Here is a 22136-nt window from a genome sequence, read left to right on the forward strand (position 1 = left end):
CTTCCCCTCCAGCCCTCACAGGCCTCCATGTGTGTCCTGTCCTGTCCTGCTGCTTTCAGCACCCAGAGGTTTCCAGAGCTGCAGGCTTGTTTTCCCAGTTGCCTTCTGAATCCCTTCACACTCTGGTTTATACCTCTGGTGTCCACCCTCTTTTGACCGGCGATCATTAAAGCCTCTTTGTTCTTCTTGCGTGCTACTTAATATTATTTTATTGTGCTGTGATCATACTGGCTCACCCATTTGGATCTGTCTCCAAGAACTTCTCTGTCTCCAAGAACTTCTCTGTATCCAGGAACCTCTCTGTCTCTCTGTCTCTCTGTCTCTCTGAACCTCTCTGTCTCTCAGAACCTCTCTGTCTCTCTGTCTCTCTGAACCTCTCTGTCTCTCAGAACCTCTCTGTCTCTCAGAACCTCTCTGTCTCTCTGTCTCTCAGAACCTCTCTGTCTCTCAGAACCTCTCTGTCTCTCTGTCTCTCTGTCTCTCTGTCTCTCAGAACCTCTCTGTCTCTCTGTCTCTCAGAACCTCTCTGTCTCTCTGTCTCTCAGAACCTCTCTGTCTCTCAGAACCTCTCTGTCTCTCAGAACCTCTCTGTCTCTCAGAACCTCTCTGTCTCTCAGAACCTCTCTGTCTCTCTGTCTCTCTGAACCTCTCTGTCTCTCAGAACCTCTCTGTCTCTCTGTCTCTCAGAACCTCTCTGTCTCTCTGTCTCTCAGAACCTCTCTGTCTCTCAGAACCTCTCTGTCTCTCTGTCTCTCAGAACCTCTCTGTCTCTCTGTCTCTCAGAACCTCTCTGTCTCTCTGTCTCTCAGAACCTCTCTGTCTCTCAGAACCTCTCTGTCTCCCAGAACCTCTCTGTCTCTCTGTCTGTTTGTGCCTCTCCCGCCATGACTCCCTCTCCCTCTCCCTCCCATCCTCCCTTCCTTCCTTCCCTCATTCACTCACTGACTGCCTCTGCTCCCTCCCTTCTTCTCCCTGGCTTTTCTTGTCTCCCACGTTGGCAGGAATAGCTACAGCCCAGATGAACTTCTAAATATACTGTTGCTTATGTAAGACAGGTTATGTGACTGAGAGAATAGAAATTCCTTCATTAATGATTTTTTTTTCGCCTTCTGTCGTTTTTTTATTTTTTATTTTTTATTTTCTTTGTTTGCGGTGATCACCCTCCCTGTGAAATAATGGTATTGATGTAGCAGTCAGTGCTATTAATAAAGCCGAATCGCCCCGTGACTAGGGCTGGCTGGCTGGGCCCGGGACCAGATGATGGATTAATAGCCACGTCTCCGCTCAGCAGTGATTATAATGCTGATTGAATACTAAGTAATTGTACCACCGGTGGCGGCGGGTTATTGATGTTGTAAATCTCCTGGTATTTCTTCCAGCCGCTCCGAATGTGATGCACTCTTGACTGATGACCAGCGCTGCTTTAGAACACAAAGCACATTTTGATGCATTGAAGGTGGGGCAGGGACGGTCATTAGTAGGGGACCGACGGCATTGTTCTGGTTGGTTAGTGGTTATTTTGTTGCCCACCCTGATGCCGACCCACCAGGACCCGTTTGAGCCACCTGGATAATCCGTGCGTCTTGCGTTCTGTAAAGGGTATTTCAAACGGGGGACTCCCTCCCTCTCTAGCAGTCGCCTATGGGGTAGGGCTGAACGATTTGGGGAAATAATCGAATTGCGATTTTTTCCCCCCCCCCAATATTGCGATTGCGATTTAATATGCGATTTTTTTTATTTTATCCTAATTTTTAGATACATTTAGTGTAAAATATTATTTCCCACAATTTATATTTTTATTTAACTGCTCATTACAGAATCAAGAACAACAGATTGGTGGCTTTGCCACTGTGCATTTAAGTAATTTAAACAGTCATTGTAAGAATAAACACAAGGCGTGCACTTTTTAAACACTGTGCAAAATGTACCATCTTAAGAAAAAAGAAAATAAATTATAATTTTATTTTTATTTTTTTTTTAGATCACTTTTTTAATCGCGAACGTTGCGGTTAGAAAATCGCGTTCTATCATATCGCGATTAAATCGCAAATGCAATTAATCGTTCAGCCCTAATGGGTACCCACTTCATGTTCAGCCCTAATGGGTACCCACCTCATGTTCAGCCCTAATGGGTACCCACCTCATGTTCAGCCCTGTTTGCTTCCTACCCTCTCCACTGGCTGTCCCAGACAGGAGCTGCTGCGTTGCAGAAACAAGAAGGAAGAGGGGGAGATATTGTACATTGTACTGTGTCATTTTGCCAGAAGCAAGCGCAGCACTGGCATTAATCATTTGCTTTTGTTTTGCACTGTAGCCTGTGATCTTCCAGGATATGCCACTGTCCACCTCAGTGTCTCAAAAGGGTTTTTAGTGACGTCTGGAACATCATGTTCCCAGTATGCTCCCTAGGGCATGCGAACAATCGCTCCCATTGAACGTAAACTACTGACCATCATGTGATTGATCTCTTGATAAGTGCTGGGTATGCTGTCCGCTCAGAAACCTTACTCAAAATCTGCTTGTCACTTGGGGTTTAACGTTAAGAAAGCTGCTCTGTTATTGACCTGATATACCGATTCAGATAACCCCGCAGATTATTTCGAGCTAGGTTGATGAATTTCCTTTAGATAGATAGATAGATAGATAGATGGATACTTTATTTATCCCGAGGGAAATTTAGGACATCCAGTAGCTTGCAACTCACAAATAGTAGTGAAACTTACAAAACATAAAAACACACAAATAGTAACGAGACATACTAAACAATAATTTAAAACTAAGTTGCAAAAAAAAATATATATATATATATATAAAATATTGATATCTGTGTTCAAACTGATCTGTGCCTTTTATTAAGCACACGTAGAATGGCATCTGCTGAGGGAGAAAGTGTGAGCTTGTGTGAAGATGCTTATGCATTCAATTACAGTGCCCTTTTAAGGTTGAAAAGTGAAATGCTGGAACTTTAGATGACTAGGGGCCAACACGTATTAGTGGGGCAACAAGAAAAATAGCCTGATTCTATCTTTCTTCATTGGCACCGAGTCATTCATCACAGCAAGTCAGAAAATAATGTGGTATCTGATTTGGGGATGTAGCTTAAATTGAAATGGCAGTTAATTCTTTGCCTCTCGGTAGGATAGAGGCCACAGCCCAGTAGGAGAGCCTGAGAGTTAGGTGTGTGTGTGTGTGTGTGTGTGTGTGTGTGTGTGTGTGTGTGTGTGTGTGTGTGACAGAGAGGGAGACTGAAAGCCAGCGAGTCTAGTTGCTCAGTTGAGACAAACAAAAAATCCAGTCCCCTCCCCAACCCCACAACGGATCAGTCCATGTGTGTGTACAGTAGTGTGTGTGTGGTGGGAATGTCCCCTAGATTCATGGATCAGTCCATGGGTGTGTACAGCAGTGTGTGTGCGTGTGTGTGGTGGGAGTGTCCCCTAGATTCATGGATCAGTCCATGGGTGTGTGTGTGTGTGTGTGTGTGAGAGAGAGAGATCAGTCCATGTGTGTGTACAGTAGTGTGTGTCTGGTGGGGGTGTGTGTGTGTGTACAGTAGTGTGTGTGTGTGTGTGTGTGTACAGTAGTGTGTGTGTACAGCAGTGTGTGTGTGTGTGTGTGTACAGCAGTGTGTCTGGTCCAACCCACAGCCTTTCAGTGCACTGTTATTTCTCAGACACCTTTTCTTTTTTAATCAATCTTTTCAAACTGCTCCGTGCTGGATTGTTTTGGATCCGATTTTATATTTCACTGCTGTTAAACTTTAAATGAACACCATGTGGAATATCAGAGCAAACACGCACTGGCCACGCTCTCAGGGAAGTCTATGGATCCATGAAGCCAAGCGCGCCGCCACTACGTTGACACAGAAATGACGCTTTAGATTACAGAGAGGAGCTCAAGAGCCCCCACTGTTGTGCCAGCTCTATGTGTGCGTGTGTGAGAGTGTGTGTGTGTGTGTGTGTGTGTGTGTGTGTGTGTGTGTGTGTGTGTGTGTGTGTGTGTGTGTGTGTGTGTGTGTGTGTGTGTGTGTGTGTGTGTGTGTGTGTGTGTGTGTGTGTGTGTGTGTGTGTGTGTGTCCTCCGGTGCTGGAGCTGATATCTAAAACCCTGCTGCCAACAGGGACATGAGATGAGCATCCCTGTGCCCTGTGAGTGGTGCGCTCTGGGTGTGTGTGTGTGTGTGTGTGTGTGTGTGTGTGTGAGATGAGCATCCCTGTGCCCTGTGAGTGGAGTGGTGCGCTCTGGGAAGAGGCATTAACGGTCACATCTGCACCCGCCCCACTCGTGTCATTCCCGCCCTCTAACTGGGTTAATGATGATTGACCTTGGAATGAATCACACTGTCATTTCATACTCTGCTTAAAAAGGGCATATTTAAGAGTTTTTAGACCCTTTTTTTTTCTCAGATGAATCTAAAAATGAAAAACCATAATCCCAGACAGCATAGAACAGGGCCCCTTATTAATTACCCCTGAGGCGTCTGCACTCAACTCCAGTAAAGGAAGCCTGATCACGTCACGTCACGTTTCACACCCAGTCAGCCATATTTGAATACCATGGCCATTCTCTTGTGCATGTGACCTTGGCTTCACCTTTTAGCTTGATGTGTGTGTATTGTGTCTTCTATGGTGCCACGTGTGTGTGTGTGTGTGTGTGTGTGTGTGTGTGTGTGTGTGTGTGTGTGTGTGTGTGTGTGTGTGTGTGTGTGTGTGTGTGTGTGTGTGTGTGTGTGTGTGTGATTGTGAGTGTGAGTGTGAGTGTGAGCGTGTGCGTGTGCGTGTGTGTGTGTGTGTGTGTGTGTAGCCTTGGGGGTACACTCTCGTCTCAGCTCTACAGTAACTGTTACTGGCCCTGCAGACCTGACCCTTAATTAGTGGGCCAGCAGTGTTGCTGCTGACAGGAAGCTGTGTGTGGCTCCCAGTGCGGGGCTATGGGGACCAGGATCTAAAGCTCAGGAGAGGAGAGGAGAGGAGAGGAGAGGAGGGGAGAGGAGAGGAGAGGAGAGGAGAGGAGGGGAGAGGAGAGGAGAGGAGGGGAGGGGAGAGGAGAGGAGAGAAGAGGAGAGGAGAGGAGAGGAGAGGAGAGGGGGGGAGAGGGGGGGAGAGGAGAGAAGAGGGGAGAGGAGAGGAGAGGAGAGGAGAGGGGGGGAGAGAGGGGGAGAGGGGGGGAGAGGAGAGGAGAGGAGGGGAGAGGAGAGGAGGGGGAGATTGGATTACCATCATTGTTCCTTTTGTGAGATCATCACCCTCCTGTCCATTCTGCACGCCGCAGATGAATTATTAACTCGGCCCTTTGGCAGGAGCTGGGCTTTGTTAGTTCTGTGGTTGAAGAGTAAACTGCAGCGTGATATCTCTGGATATCTCTATCTGTGTTCACCTGTGCAGCTGCTGTGGTTTCTATGTCATTTCTATGTTGCGCATAGGTTTCTTAGAAAAAAAAAGAAGAAAAAAAATGGTTAAAAATAATATATAAAGATATCAGTCACAGCTATGTGAAAAGTACTGATCCCGTCAGTCAGTATGGAATGTGGTGTGAAATGGTCCAGATTCTTCGTTCTGCAGTGGAATGCATCGGGTGGTTGGAAGTCCAGCAGCAGCAAGCAGCACCCCCTGAATGCCTAATCTGTTCCTGTTTGTTGCACTGTGTGTGTCAGCTCAGCTGCTGGGAGGGAGGGTCCGAGCTAACTCAAGTGCCTGGCAACTGTAACCAAGGGGCAGGGATAGCTTGGCTTGGTCACTGGGCTGTGCAAACTGACTGAAGCGTAGGGAGAGGGGGAGTAGCGTGTCTGTGTGTGTGTGTGTGTGTGTGTGTGTGTGTGTGTGTGTGTGTGTGTGTGTGTGTGTGTGTGTGTCTGTGTGTCTGTGTGTCTGTGTGTGTGTGTGTGTGTGTGTGTGTGTCTATGTCTGTGTCTCTGTGTGTGTGTGTGTGTGTGTCTGTGTGTCTGTGTGTGTGTGTGTGTGTCTGTGTGTGTGTGTGTGTGTGTCTACGTGTCTACGTGTCTGTGTGTGTGTGTGTGTGTGTGTGTGTGTGTGTGTGTGTGTGTGTGTGTGTGTGTGTGTCTCTGTGTCTCTGTGTCTATGTGTCTATGTGTCTCTGTGTGTGTGTGTGTGTGTGTGTGTGTGTGAGTCCGTGTGTGTGTGTTTCCGAATGAGACAGAGAGGGTGAGGGAGAAAATAAATTGGGGGAAGGGGTGGCAATGAACGAGCAGCAGCTGGAGGAGGGAGGGAGGGAGGGATCCAGAGATAGAAACCTTTTGATAATTTCTGAAAAGGAAATCCATTCCATTTTTAGCACCAAGAGGAGGGAAATGGGGTGGGGGGGGTGGGGTGTGTGTGTGTGTGTGGGGGGGGGTTATGAGAAACGAGTGATGGGGGAGGCATGAGGAGGTGGAGGAGTGAGGAGAGAGGGAGACAGGACCTCAGGTGCAGCCACAAGCAGAGGGCGGGGAGAGGGAGCGCATGAGGGAGGGAGGGAGGGAGTGGGAGAGAGGGAGGGAGGGAGGGAGAGAGGGAGTGGGAGGGAGGGAGGGAGAGTGGGAGAGAGAGAGATTCAGAGAGAGAGGCAGTAGTGCACGGCAGTCGCAGCATCTCTTTCTCAGTGCGTGGACGGTGAGGGGCTGCTCCTCTTCTCTACGCTCCTCTGCCTTCGTTTACTGCTTTCTGTTCGTCCTTTAGGACTCCCTCTTGTCCTCGGATGTTACACACAGATTTTTTGCAAATGACTGTGAGGGTATCAGTAGCTTCGACTCAAGAGCAGCGGTCTTTGGCATGAGCGGATTGGATTTGGGTTGTAGCTCGCAGAGGAAGAGTTTGAGAAGCGGCACGGGGGACCAAGGCATCCCTCTCCTGCACTACTGGACTGGACTCTTCTGTTTCGGTTTGTTTGTTCATTTTGTGGCTTTGTTTGCTGGCCATGAGCAGGATCAGGATCAAGAGACAAACTGAAGTCAAAGCAGGACACTTGGAACAAAACGGATTTACCACCAGAACCTGCTGGATGTAAGAGAACAGTTGTGGCTCGCTCTCTCTCTCTCTCTCTCTCTCTCTCTCTCTCTCTCTCTCTCCAGCCGGTAGAGATAAGTGGACGCCCATGACATTTGTGTTTTTTTTGTGATTTTTTTTTTTTTGTATTGGTGGCTGAGAAAAGGGCACCGGGGGTCGAAGAACACAAACAAGTTTTGTATGTTTGTGAACAATCAGGCGGGAGGTTGCAGACTCTCCCTCCACAGACACAGACACAGACACAGAGGCAGGCTTTCAGGCAGGATTTGAAAGGGGACACTCTTCAGATAAGCACTGTGGTGCTGACACAGCGTTTCATCCCGACACTTTCCATTCACCCACCGGCTGAAAGACCACACAGATGAGGTGGTGGTGACTCCACGAGCCCTTCTCCTCCCCGCCACCCCCTTCCCTCGGGAAGATGAGCCCTTCTCTCTCCTGTCTTCCTCCAGCGTGCCAGAGCAGAGTTTTAGGAGAAGTAAATGGACCCCACTTAATATGATCGCCGAGATCGTTGATCCATTCAGTTTCAGCTGCTCTGTTTTGCTTCACCGGCCGGAGACACAGTAAACACGTTAGCTGGTGCGGTCTGCGGAGTGGGAGCTTTGAGACGCGCGCACGCACACACACATCGCACGCACACACACATCGCACGCACACACACACACACACACACACACACACACACACACACACACACACATCGCACACACACACACACACGCACACACACACACACACACACACACACACACACACACAGTGCTCTGTGTTTATTCAGAGTGTGTCTGTGTTTTGATATGGACAAAAGAGAGCACACAGGACAGTGACCACGTTTGGGGAAAAAAAAAGACACAGTGAATGAAAGCTACAAATCCAGGGATCTATTGATTCCAGTGGAAGTTTGCACTTGCAACCGAATACATGTCTTTGGGAACAAAAAGCAGATGTTTTTAAAAACCATACACTTACAATCGTAAGCCTTGTTTTATTCATTTTCAGTGCTTCTGTTAGAGACTCTCTCAAGCAACACTAAGTGATGTTTTTTAGTCGGCGTTAGTCATATTCTCCTCTGAAGAAATCGAATGGTGTTCTCAATGCCTCGCTGTGTTTAGTCCAGTGCAGGTCAGCATCAGTGGACTTGTGCTTTTCTGGGGACTCAGTCCCTTTCTTCCTCCCCGCTCGCGTGCTGACGGCTGACTGGCCCCGCTGGGCTGCCCTTGCGAGGTCGAGCACAGCTCTCCAAGAGCAGAAGCAGCAGCAGCAGCAGCAGCAGCAGCAGCAGCAGCATTCATTAGGATCAGATGGACCCACAGCCTGACAGGAGCAGGGGTGGGTAAGCCTGGCTGAGGCGGAGGCCACTGGAGACACACGACTCTTCTCTGTGATGGCTGTCTCGACTGATCTTGACTGGACTGCAGGGGTGACTTTGTTTGCGCTGGAAATCTCTTTTGATCAAGAGTCAGCAACACAACCCACGTAGCTTTTCAACAATGACTGACTGGAAGAATCCAGGTGCTCCTCCGTTCTCTTTTTCTTTTTGCGCTCTTCTGTTTTTGTCTCCCCCTGAGGTCTGCATTGATTTTGGGTTATTGTTCAACTGATTGAGCCCCAGCTATGTGAGTGAGTGAGGGAGAAGATTGAGCTGTTTGCTAAAAAAGATTACCCCGCCGACAAGGCCAGATCTTTCTCCAGTTACTTGCCACCTATACACAAACTGTGTGTCAGAGTGAGTGTGTGTGTGTGTGTGTGTGTGTGTCCAGCACAGCACAAAACCAAGTCACCCTCCTGGGGCAGGACGAGGCCAACCTCGCACAACAATGAACCAGTCAGGGCTCGTCGAACTGGCGCCCACTGAAAATAGCAGCATTGTTCGAGCCGTCGGCATCGGCGGCCTAAACCACTCCTGTCCACTGGGCTGGGGCTTGATCGAGGGTGCGGAGGCCTGCGTGTTGGAAACGGCCGTCATCGTGCTGCTGACCGTACTCATCATCGCCGGCAACGTGACGGTCATCTTCGTGTTCCACTGCGCCCCGCTGCTGCACCACTACACGACCAGCTACTTCATCCAGACCATGGCGTACGCCGACCTGCTGGTGGGACTGAGCTGCCTGGTGCCCACGCTCTCCCTGCTGCACCACCCCACGGGCGTCACGGAGCCCCTCACCTGCCAGGTGTTCAGCTACGTCATCTCCGTGCTCAAGAGCGTCTCCATGGCGTGCCTGGCGGGGATCAGCGTCGACCGGTACCTCGCCATCACCAAGCCGCTGTCCTACAACCAGCTGGTGACGCCGTGTCGTCTGCGCGGCTGCATCGCGCTCATATGGCTCTACTCCTGCGCCGTGTTTCTGCCCTCTTTCTTCGGGTGGGGAAAGCCGGGTTACCACGGAGACATCTTCGAGTGGTGCGCCCAGGCGTGGCCTACCTCGGCGCTCTTCACGGGCTTCGTGGTGTGCCTGCTCTACGCCCCCGCCGCCCTGGTGGTGTGCTTCACCTACTTCCACATCTTCCGTATTTGCCAGCAGCACAACCGGGAGATCAACGAGCGGCGCGCCCGCTTCCCCAGCCAGGAGATGGAGCCCGGGGCGGAGGGCGGCGGCAGCGGCGGCGGCGGCAGCAGGGGACAGCACGCGGGTCACGGACCGGACAGACGCTACGCCATGGTTCTCTTTCGAATCACAAGTGTCTTCTACGCTCTCTGGCTGCCCTATATCATTTACTTTCTCTTGGAGAGCTCCCACGTGCTGGACAGCCCAGCTCTGTCCTTCATCACCACCTGGCTCGCCATTAGCAACAGCTTCTGTAACTGCGTCATCTACAGCCTCTCCAACAGTGTGTTCCGCCTGGGCATGCGTCGCCTGTCACAGACACTGTGCTCCTTCAGCCGCTGTGCAGATGATGGGAAGGAGTTTGGAGAACCTAAACCCAGGAAGAGAGCCAACTCCTGCTCCATCTAAGAAGCCTGGGAAGCGTGAGAGTCTGGAGAAATAGATCCTATGGAAGAGTTTGGGAAGAAAATCAAGCTGCTACATGTCAAGGTCATTACAGCTGCTCCAAAGAAGGAGAGTTTGGCTCTAAGGATTTGTTGGGAAATGGTCTGCATCTGCCAATTCCACACCTGTTCCTAACCGCAGTTTTGCATGAAGCACATTTTGTTGGTATTGATGTCAGGAGAAGTGTACCCACATGCACGGGACAAAATGGCCTCTTTTCTGCTCTGTGTAAATAACTATGGCAGCAGGTGACCATGACCAGTTGGATAAGCAATCGTTTCCAGTCTCCACGGTCTACAGGATGTTAGCAAACACAACAAGGGAAGGTCATACCCTTGGGTCAGGCCCAAACAGTAAAAACCAGTCAACTTTTAAGGCCTTTGACAACTTGTGTCATAAAGTTGATGACAAAGCTAGGGGTTAATGCATGCAGATCTAAAGACCTTGGTCAGTACAGTGGAGTGGTTGGATTGGACCTTCCCCAGCAGCATTCTATTACGGATACTTCAAGAGAGCTGCTCCAGCAGCCTTGTCCTGGAAGGCACCTGTGCAGTCTATGTCAATAGCCTTGCCCAGCTTTGTATCCACATCACTGGTGAATATCATTCCCTCTGCAGGATTTTGTAGCAGACGTACAGATCTGCATATGAACAGATCTAGCAGTGGTAGGGATGCATGTGTAGAAGAGTTGGCAAACCGTTCAGAAGTGTTTTAAAATTTCCTCTGAGAAAATATTATCCATCTGGATTTCGTCAGATAGCCCCTTACAGCCGTAGTTTTTTTTTTATATTCCTGTGTTTTGACTCATCCTGTGTTTCAATGAATGGACCACCACGACCATGAGAACATAGCTGATAGAATAGCTCCCTCGGGGACTGCAGGTGTGTCATTCCGTGCATATGCTGCCTGTGGGTTTCTTGTTTCCCTCAGTGGAGGTGATGCGACAGTCACACAGATTTTTTGACATGGCCTGGCCTGTGATAACTGTTCTGAGCTCACTCACCTTACACTGTCTCATCCTGTAACGTCTCAACTGTTTGCCATGAGATCCATTTGCCTGCAGTCTGTGAAGTCAGTATCACACAAATGAGCCGATTTAGTTCTGCTTTGTCAAACTGACTTTAAAAGTTCACAGAAGAAGGCATTGTGCTTCATGTCGCTAAAACTCATTTTTTCTTGTATTTCCTACCTGGAAAATCCTCTGTTGGCTGTTTAGCTTTGGTCTGTATTGTATATGTGCCTAACATGATTTTAGCGCTAGCTACTTCCTGCTTTGTGTGTATGAAGCGTCGTGCATTCTATTGGGGCATGACAATTTGTGTGTGTCTCAACCCAGCCACGGATTTAAGCGATGTCATTGGCTGGCCTCAAACCAAGCCACGGATTTAAGCGATGTCATTGGCTGGCCTCAAACCAAGCGGTGTTGCCTCTCAGAAGCCTCTTGACAGGGGCCTTTCACGTGAACTCAGAAAAAATGGGTTTCTTATGTGCTTTAGTGCTTTTTAAATGTATTTTTCCTATTTGTTTTTTCTTATCAAAGTCATTATTTTGGTAAAAAGAACACATATTTGATTTATACTCTGTGGATTTAGCTGCTTAATCAAAACAACTTGACTGTAGAAGAAGAAAAAAAATGAAATAGCATCTTATTCTGTGTTTTTATAGAAATCTGCAGTTTGTGCATCTGTTCATTCTTAGACAGATGAGTTCGTGTGTGGCATTTTTGGCTCAATCCAAGAATTGGGTGGTTGAACACATTAAAGAACTTCTGATAAAAAGGAATCTTATCGATTAGAGGAGGACGGGTTATTCAGTCTAGTTTCCTTGTACAGATAGAACATGTGATACCTCTTCTGTTTTTATTAAATTAACACAATTAAATGAAAATGCTTCAGGTTTTGAACTAGTGACTTAATGACAGTTTGAGTGCTTGTCAAATAAGTTGTACATTGCAATCAGTTAACCGAGCTCTCGCATTCCAAACCGTCACTGGTGGGTGTGTGTGAAACCTTATAGAATAGGATCTTTTTATTGAAGAACACTGTGCTCTTCTCTGAGTTTGTGGATATATTTCGTGAAACATTTCCGCCAAAGAAAAGAATCGGAGATGGAATGACAAAACTGATTTTGGTGAGAAAACTGATTAAGTGACGTGTAAAAGAAGCAAAGTGCATTGATTTAGAATATCTTTTTTATGTCCTAAAAATGAAGAAAATAAATGATGTGTATTTATTTATTTGACTGTTTTTAAAATGGATATGGTATTTGTGAAATAGGAGTACATTTGTGTACCTGTGTTCACTTGCGCTGTACAGCCAATGTATGTTCTAACAGAAACAATCTGACCCAATCTCTGTCAATCATGGCACATTCCTGTGTGTATACTGAACTAGACTGCTGCTGTAACCGTAGAGTAAGCTGTCCTTTTGACTAGGATACAAAACAATAAATGACACAGTATATATTTTTTTATTTCTGAGATTTTGTGAAAGGTAATGGTTATTGCTGTTGCTGCCAATACAATAAAAGTGAACAACTGGAAAGCTCAAGACTATATCTATTTCTTAGATACCCTGGAACTAAATCATTCCTTATTATCAAAGGAGGGTCTGTAATGAAAACAGTCTTGTAGTACTAGTATGAATAATAATACTTATGACAGGGCTAGGCAGTATATCTTTTTAAGGTAGAACGATATATTTTCATATGAGCTCCAGGAGGAGCCGATTCTGTTTTAAATGGATATAGTCTAATGTTCATTACATAACCCGTTTCTGCCGTGAAGCCGAGCCTCCTCTCTCTCTCACGCTCTCCATGCAACCCAGCCCCCACTCCCCTTTCACTTCTGCGGAGTGTGGCCAAGTTAGAAACTGTGACGTTAGATTTAGCGACTTTTTGACCTGCCCTAGCAACTAAAAATCCTGTTTTAGTGACTCACGACATATTTGGTGACTTCTGGCAAGTTTGGCAACCCCTGTTTTTCTCATCAAGCAACGGCAACACCTTTTCACCGATGTGTAAATAATGTCCTTTCCCTTTCCTTTGGGTTTTGCGTTACCCACATTCATGAAAGTAATGATGTACCTAATGTAGCATCCGTGCCTTCAATTATATGGAAGCGGATATTCTACAGATCTGATAGATAATACGCAGCTCAGTCAATGCAGTCCTAGAGGTCGGCCACAAACCTGTGCTATGCCTGTGCTTTCGCTGTGGTCTCAACTCATGAAAACTCTCTATGTACTAACAGATAAGCCATCTGTGATATGAAGAAGAGAGAGTTGGAAATATTTAATTATTTTGAAAATTAAAGATTTGCGTATTTTTTAAGATACAAATTCTATGTAGTTGTTTTAAACCGTTCGGAGTGGGTCATGAGTTCTCATCAACAGGTCAAAATTAAAGTCTGACAATTATAGAATTATACAATTATACAATTATTATAAAATTAACCTAGTCTCATATCCAAAAGCCTAGCACTATTTACATCAAATGACGTCGTCGCTTACTCTAGTGTTGAATAGTACATCTTTAGCTAGCCAGCTAATAGCCGCTTCTGTGTTCTATTCGCCTACAAGTTGCTTGTTGATACAGTTTTCCTCTCTATTTCCCGACGCAAAACTGCTCAAATCCTATATTGTAGCCATCTCTCTTATGTCAACTATCAACTAAATATTGTGATGTGAGAACTGTGGCCGCTTCCATCAAGAAGGCACTAATGCTGTGCACACAACAACTATTGGGAATTAAACTTACAATTCTATGATGGCACGGACATTAACTTAAAACTAGTGCTGTCAGTTTAACGCGTTATTAATGGCGTTAACGCAAACCCATTTTAACGCCGTTCATTTTTTTATCGCGAGATTAAATGGATGATAAAAAGCTTCTGAATGGAAAGTTTACTTTTAAAAGTTGTGTTGTGCAAAAGAAGCGAGCTTCACTGTTGTCTGAAAATGTCAACAGGCAGCTGGCTGAAAGCAGAGAAGTAGTAGGCTTACCTTTTATTGGTAACCTAACTGTTACAGTTCATTGTTTCTGAAATAAGAGGCCTGACTGCTATGTTCCCAGCAAACTTGGAAAAAAGAAAATATTAAGCCATGGTTTAACTGCACTATAGGCTTAGTCCTTGTTTACCTGAAATGTGCACTTAATCATTTTATTTTGTACCGCCCTGTTTGGCAATGTTGGTTTTCAATAAAATAAAACATTTGCGTAAAGCAAGCCAATCCACTTTTCCATGTTGATAAGGGCATTAAAATAAAATAAAATGATAGAAAAAATAAATAAACGAAGGGACATTTAGAATAGATAAAAATGTGCGATTAATCGCGATTCATTTTGAGTTAACTATGACATAAATGCGATTAATCGCGATTAAATATTTTAATCGTTTGACAGCACTACTTAAAACATATTATGCATATAATGTAAATGCTGAAAATAGGACCAAGTCTCTTTAAAAAAAAGTTTGTATTATGTGTTTATATTATGTGTTCATTGTGTGACATCGAGGTGTATATTGTGTATTGCCATTCAGCCTTAAAATAGTGAGATATGATGTTTGGTCCATACCTCTCAACCCTAACTCTCAGTACTAATTTGGTCAAGAGCATATGCACAGAGAGAGAGTTTTCATTGGCTGCATTCAGATATCTGTATTAAGTAACGCAGTAGGATTCGCTCATTGTATGAGGTCTGTTCTGTTGTCAAATGGGTATTTGTACACAAAGACAGCTCATGGGTCACATGGGGTAGCAGGTCAGCTGAATAATTCTTTTAAAAGGCGCATTGAGGTCACGATACTGTATGATCTCATCTGATGATCAGCTGGTTCAGGTTTGGAGAGCTTGAGTGGCATGTGTGTCTCCCCACGCCCCAGCCCTGCAGGCTAAAAGGTCTTACAGCGAAGTTGCTGTGTATCGTGGTTTTCAGTCACACACACGCACAAACACACACACACACACACACACAAACACACACACACACACACACACACACACACAGCCACACACACACACAGCCTCACACAGCCACACACACACAGCCACACACACACACAGCCACACACACACACAGCCACACACAGCCACACACACACACACACACACACACACACAGTCACACAGTCACACAGTCACAGCAGCGTCTGCACTCTGTGGCTGGATTTTAAAAAGGTTAGTGCTATCCTCAGAAGGCAAATGAAATGTGTTCCGTCAGAGAGAAACGAAACAAAGTGACCTTTTTGGAATCTAATGAGCCCATCAACTGTTCCCCATGATCACGGGAGGTTGCAAAACCCTGATTATGCATACATAAAACATGAACCCTCCCGAGCAACCCTGGATGTCATGAACTCTATCGCTTTCCTGAGGGATAGTTTTACCAAACTGTCCATTTTCGATCCAAATGCTTGTTGGATGGTGGTTTTTCATATTTCATGGTGCCATCCCATAGCCGTGTGTTCCTTCACCTGTGTGATCCCAGACAACAGAAGTAGCCTTCATGCGGTGACCTGTGCAGGTATGGACAGTGCCAAAGGAGAGTCCAAATGGAGCTGAGAGTGGGATGAAAGAGTGGCCAGTAATAGGCACAAACAACATAATACCCCTTTCACCCTTGCACTGAGCTCTGATATTCCCCAGACCTGGTTTGTGTGGGCACACAGAGAGAGGACGACCCAGACATTATGCTGCCTGTACCCTTGTACAATGTGCATTACAAATAAAATAAATTATTATTATTATTATGTCTGGAGAGAACTCAGGTGGGCTCCTGTGTGAACAGGGGCAGGAGATTCTCAGGGTCGTTTACGTAAGCGAGTGGGCGTGTCATTGATGTAATTATTTTTAAAGTCAACAAAGATGACAGCTTGAAATGTTACTGTAGTGGGAAAAGGAGCCAAAATGGTATACCTTGTAAATCTCTGAACTTGTGAAAGAAAGACATTCTAAATAATTGTGTAGTTCTTGTGACATGCACATGACACCAATAACTAATAGAAATATGTTACCTTGTATCTTAGATTATCGATTATACTCACCTGAACAATCTCTTGCTATACAACCAATGAGTTAAACAACATTAACGGTAAATAAATGAACTATAAACAAAAAAAATGGTAAATTGACAGCCAATTTAAGGAGACAAAGTATTGTTTCACTGCAATGATTCAAACGCTTTCTGGATTTCCCCAGTGTTATACAGAGAGATTGCACCAGTTGAACGTAAATTCCATCTTTGCCTGGTTCGAACATAAACAGGCACTACGTTGGAGTTTATGAACTACTAAAATGTAATGGGGTTGCACCACGCAAATAGTTTCAGTGTAACGCTAAATTAGAATTTAAATGTTCATCTCCTCATCCTTGGTGGAAGGTCCATCGTAAACAAGTCGTTAACATGGCTATCCAATATAAATGATGGGAAGATTACATTTAATGGGGCATATGTTGAGAAGTATATTGGACCAATTTCACACCTGTATTTAAGATATTTCAGTGTTTGAACCCTGTTTGTATTTGTTGAAAACCTCATAGGCCTAGTAGATCGAATATCTAACATCCTTAATAAATGTACATAACATCACCATGATAATGGGATTAAGTATAGCTAGCGGTGGTTGAAATAGCCTACTTGTCCTAAAACACAAAGATAACAAAACTATAGCTATAATTAAAAATAAATCTAAGGTTAGTTTATTCCAGACAGTAAAGCAACAGCAGTGAAAGGGCATTATTGAGGCTAAATCTCAACATACACTATTAACATGCCAAGTATGGGGATCTGCAAGATGCTTCTGATAACATTAGACATCAGCACTACCAGAGCAGGGGCGTCCCTCTCTACCTTTAAGAAGCTTTTGAAGACCCAACTCTTCAGAGAGCACTTCCCGTCCTAACTGGCACTTCGACTAGTGCGTAACTTGCAATTACAGCAGTTACATTTCTGCACTTCTTTTTTTTTTCTTTTTTTTTCATTTTGTTATATTTCTTATGTAAAGTAGTATTTATTTATTGTTACACCAGGTTCTATTGCTCGTAGCTTGACTATTTTCTCCCTTGTACGTCGCTTTGGACAAAAGCGTCTGCTAAATGACTAAATGTAAATGTAGACAATGAAATTTCTTGGTTGTCCATGGTAAAAACATAATTCTGTGCGACAACATGGAGCTAGTAAGAGCTAGTAACTACGATGTAATATAACTAGCAGTGGTGCAACCGAAAAAGAATGCTTAGAAGTTTAAACCAGTACGTTTCAAGGTTACAAACACTTTACTCCCAAACTTACAATCAAACTTGCGCTCAGCTGGTGCAACCAACCACTAAAGGACACAGAAGTTGGTAGTTCTCTGTAGCATTTCAGCAAATCAGTAGTTCTACATAAAAGCCATCAGAATTGTCAGTGGGGAAAGTGGCAATTACAACTACTGTGTGGAGGTTATAGGTATGATTGTTTCTAACTGGTTAAATGTGGAAAGCAACAACACTACTTGACAGCCAGTCCGCAGAGCAATATAATAACACCAAAAAAAATTACTGACAATTAAATTCAAAGTCTTGGTTCACCACAAAACAGCTCTCAGGTGGAAAGCATTACAACTTAGATTACATTTTTGACGAACTACAGCTATTTGAATTTGGAGTCTTTTGGGGCAGGATATAATCTGTCGTCGACTTGCCACAAATTCACCACTTGAATGTATTATTAGGAAGCTAGCTGACAGCTATTCAGTGGTCACAGAGCAAACCAAGCCACTACAGGAACTGAGAGGAATTGTCAATTGACAGTTTATTTTATATTCTCCTGCACAGTGACATTCAACCCTACATTTCTAGCTGGAATACACAGTAGGGCTGAGCGATTTGGGAAAATAATCGAATTGCGATTCCCCCCCCCCCCCTCAATATTGCGATTGCGATTTAATATGCGATTTTTTTTATTTTATCCTCTTTTTTTCCCCAACAAAACTTAATGAATGATTTAAATATGACCAACACAGTATTAGATACATTTAGTGTAAAATATTCCTTCCCACATTTTACATTTTGATTGTAACACATAGGAAGTGAGGAAACAAATGCTTGGACTAGACATCAAACAGACTACCCTGCCAGCTCTTAGTATAGTCTGTGTAATGTCCAATTGAACCTGTGTGTGAATAGCACAGGTCTAGTAGCTAGCTTACAAACCAGCTTTCCCTGAGCTAATGTCGAGCCCACTTGTTTAGTTCTGTAACCTGGCAACCACAAGCCAGGAATTCCCATTAATGACCAGCAACAAGTCTCTCTCCTGTGTCGTCCGTGTGACGTCTACGGTAAACCGAACGGAGTATCTCCAGTAGGTGAGAACACGTCCTTGCAGTTCAGGTAGCAGCTACCCTAGCTCTCTCACAATCTTTTTCTGCTCCCACCAGTATATGTCTACTGGCTAAACTGCAGTAATATTTCAGTGACTTTGCTGCCTTGTTTTTCCATCCCCTGATCCAAGAATTTTGGTTTTCAGGCCAATCTGTGAGTTGGTATCTTTAACCCCCAAATCCTATAATATCCATAATCCATCATGTCTAACAACTTGGAGTTGTTGATCGCAAAACTATTGTAAATTGAGTTTTGTAAACTTGGTTTAGTGATTTGGTACTACAGGTTTAGGCCATGTTGGAAAGTGATGATTTGAGTATGTAACTGTAATGGAGTAGCTTGATGCTAATATACTCCTCCTCGTAGATGCCACCAGTGTGCAGACATGGGATGAGGGCTTCAGTAGGAACTAATTCAAGTTCATGTGAACGGCTCTGTCAAGCAGCCCTACATAACTGACAGAATGAATGATCATAGAGATTGAAGACGGTGTTCTTGCTGTGGAACAGTGTTACCTTGACTTAACAGGAAAGACCATATATGGCTAATGGGGAAATAGCAGGGACCAAGGATTGTAATACAGGTGGAGCTCGTAGACCAAGGATTGTAATAGCAGGTGTACCTCATAGACCAGACCAAGGATTGTAATAGCAGGTTTACCTCATAGACCAGACCAAGGATTGTAATAGCAGGTTTACCTCATAGACCAAGGATTGTAATAGCAGGTGTACCTCATAGACCAGACCAAGGATTGTAATAGCAGGTTTACCTCATAGACCAGACCCAGGATTGTAATAGCAGGTGTACCTCATAGACCAAGGATTGTAATAGCAGGTGTGCCTCATAGACCAAGGATTGTAATAGCAGGTGTACCTCATAGACCAGACCCAGGATTGTAATAGCAGGTGTACCTCATAGACCAAGGATTGTAATAGCAGGTGTACCTCATAGACCAGACCAAGGATTGGCAGGGGCTTCCCACTGTGTCTTCTCCAGTGTTTGCAGCTCAAGTCGAGTGTGAGAGCTTTGACTGACAGATTCTTTTTTTGGTGCGATCACACAACATTGTGGTGTTTTGGTTGGTGACTGGAGCCATGCGGAGCCTTACTCCCTCAGTCTCTCCATCCCTTTTGCTGACAGCCTTTCTGGGTTTTTTTTTTTTCAAAATGTATTCAAAAGTCGAGAGAAACCCATTTTTCCCTTGGGTCTGGCACGGTGTCATGGTGTAAGTCCACAGTTTTCTGCCTATCGCTCTGTTGGGTTGTATTTTGCAAGCAGGCAGTCTGAAATAATGCTTTCAAATCTCAGTCAAAGAAAGTGGAATTTATACAGGCGTATAACACATTATATCTATCTTGCCCCACCCCCCCACAAATACAGAGTCTTGTGCTCCCTGAGACACACACACACTGCTAAAGTCAGAACAAGTTTACCTTGGTGAAATTCTGAAACGTTTTTTCTTCTTCCTTTTTTGTTCTCTTCCCATTCGCATAGTGTCCGAAATAAAGGCCATTAGGCATCAGGTCCTCTTACTTGAATCTTGTCTCGGCTGATTTGTTTCTTAGTTACCTGTATTTCTTGCCTGATATCCAATTAAACAAAATAACCGATTTTTTTCGTTTATTTAGCAGTGATATTTTGACACAGTTAGAGGTATGTACATTGTTGTTCTCTCTTCCTCTTAAATCATTATGATTCTTGTTGGCCTGTAGGTGTTTTCTGTAGGTGGTTTTGAATGTTATGTTTCTCCCACCCAAAGTCTGCTACACTGACATTTTTGTTTTGTTTTTAAGTGCAGTGTTTTCAGTGCTGACTATAATACAGACCCTCCCCCCCACACACACACACATACACACACACTCTCACACACCAAAAAAAATCAACCTCAAGACCATCTATTTAATTGTATTCACAGGGTTAGTCATACTGTACATTGTGTGGGCTGTTTGAATACTCAAATATCTATCTCCCCCACCATCCTTCCTCATTCTCTCTCTCTCTCTCTCTCTCTCTCTCTCTCTCTCTCTCTCCTGGCTCTGTACGGTTAGATGTTTGTACTTCCTGCCAGTCTGTCATCCATATTCATGAGCAGCCGAGTGGAGCTTACAGTCCGGGGCTGCTGAATATGGATGAATCTTCTCAGTGCTGCACCCGTGTCATCAGTTCCGTTTAATATTAATCTGTGCAGCTACACAAGCCCTCAATAACTCCGCTGTCGTCCCCCACACCCTCACCCACACCCTCACCCACACCCTCGCCACACCCTCACCCACACCCTCACCCACACCCACACCCTCACCCTCACCCTCACCCTCACCCACACCCACACCCACACCCTCACCCACACCCACACCCACACCCACACCCTCACCCTCGCCACACCCACACCCACACCCTCACCCACACCCTCACCCTCGCCACACCCTCACCCACACCCACACCCACACCCTCACCCTCACCCTCACCCTCACCCACACCCTCACCCTCGCCACGGCCTCCTGCCTCCGGCCTCCAGAGCACCTGCCCCCTCTCTGCCCCACTCCTGACTCCTGCTCTCACACACACACATAGAGGTGAGGGGCTCTCGTTGGGGGTTTTCTGTGCTAGAAATTATGCTCTCGGGGGGCACTGTGGCGCAAGCAGTAGCCCCGACCACATTCGGGCGTGACACCCATGGAGGACACGGGTTCGAATCCGGCCTGATGTCATTTCTCCTGTCCACTCCCCACCTCTTCTCCCTCTCATTTCCTGTCACACTCTTCACTGCACTATCGATTAAAGGCACAAAAGCCCAAAAAATAAATCTAAAAAAAAATTAAAAAATGATGCTCTCTGCCCCTCCCTGTTAGCAGCCCGCAGGCACTCACTGGGTTTGCCCCCGGGGGGTGGGGATCCCCATAAAGATCGCTCCCTACTTTGATACTTCATGTCACAACTTTGAAAAACATTGAATGCTTGTACAGAATGAGACTAAACCGTGGTTATAAATTGGCATGGGCACGGATGAAGAAAAAGAACCAACTTTTGAGTGAAATAACTCCAAAGAAATGTCAAAATAACTCCAAAGAAAACTCAAATTCATCCATCAAATTATTGTCATTGTAACAGAAAGTCTCCGGATCTGGATCCATTTTTCAACTTAGTGCCGTTGCAGACTCTAAGAATATCCGCCATTCTTATGTTGCAGTATAACAACCATACATGAGCTCTGTGTGGCGTGTGGGGCCTATGCAGTAGTGTCTTTAGACATTTAGTTCCGTCGTCCACAGCACACTATACTGCAGAACTATTTATACGTGCGCACACCTGCCATGAGTTGAGTGCTTTTAGTGTCCGAGGTAAATAATTAACCAGCGGCAGCCTCAGGTAATACTGGCGGTTCAATCGCACAGCACCCGTGTGAAGAGCTGCACGTTGAGGTAAGTGCTGTACTGTGCACGCATCGCTCTCTCTCTCTCTCTCTCTGTCCAGCAGCTCGTCATCTGTCTGTCTGTCTGTCCCGCTGTGTGAAGAGCTTGGGGGGGAGCAGATGTATGGCCCTGCGCTCTGTTGATGCTGACACTCGCAGACAGCTGTCCATTCTCTGCCCACACTCTCTGCCACCAGGCTGGGCGCTCGCTCGCTCGCTCGCTCGCCTCATCCAACACTTTGCCATCTGCCTGTTATAGCATGCTACCATGCAAGGGTGCCGGAAACTCCCCTCACACACACACACACACACACACACACACACAGGTGGACCATGTGCATGTACACACACTCTGTCTCTCTCTCTCTCTCTCACTC

The 22136-nt window shown here is 45.5% G+C and overlaps 2 protein-coding genes across 2 annotated transcripts in view; both read left to right on the forward strand.

Annotated features, from left to right (window-relative positions):
* Positions 1 to 22136, forward strand: part of rabgap1l (RAB GTPase activating protein 1-like) — a 116594-nt gene that overhangs the window by 30894 nt on the left and 63564 nt on the right.
* Positions 7707 to 12533, forward strand: gpr52 (G protein-coupled receptor 52). The gene has a single exon (XM_031574949.2). It carries the CDS (start codon positions 8818 to 8820, stop codon positions 9952 to 9954), a length of 1137 nt encoding a protein of 378 aa, XP_031430809.1. The 5' UTR covers positions 7707 to 8817; the 3' UTR covers positions 9955 to 12533.

This window comes from Clupea harengus, chromosome 10 (genome assembly GCF_900700415.2).
Source record: "Clupea harengus chromosome 10, Ch_v2.0.2, whole genome shotgun sequence".
NCBI classification, from domain to species: Eukaryota; Metazoa; Chordata; class Actinopteri; order Clupeiformes; family Clupeidae; genus Clupea; species Clupea harengus.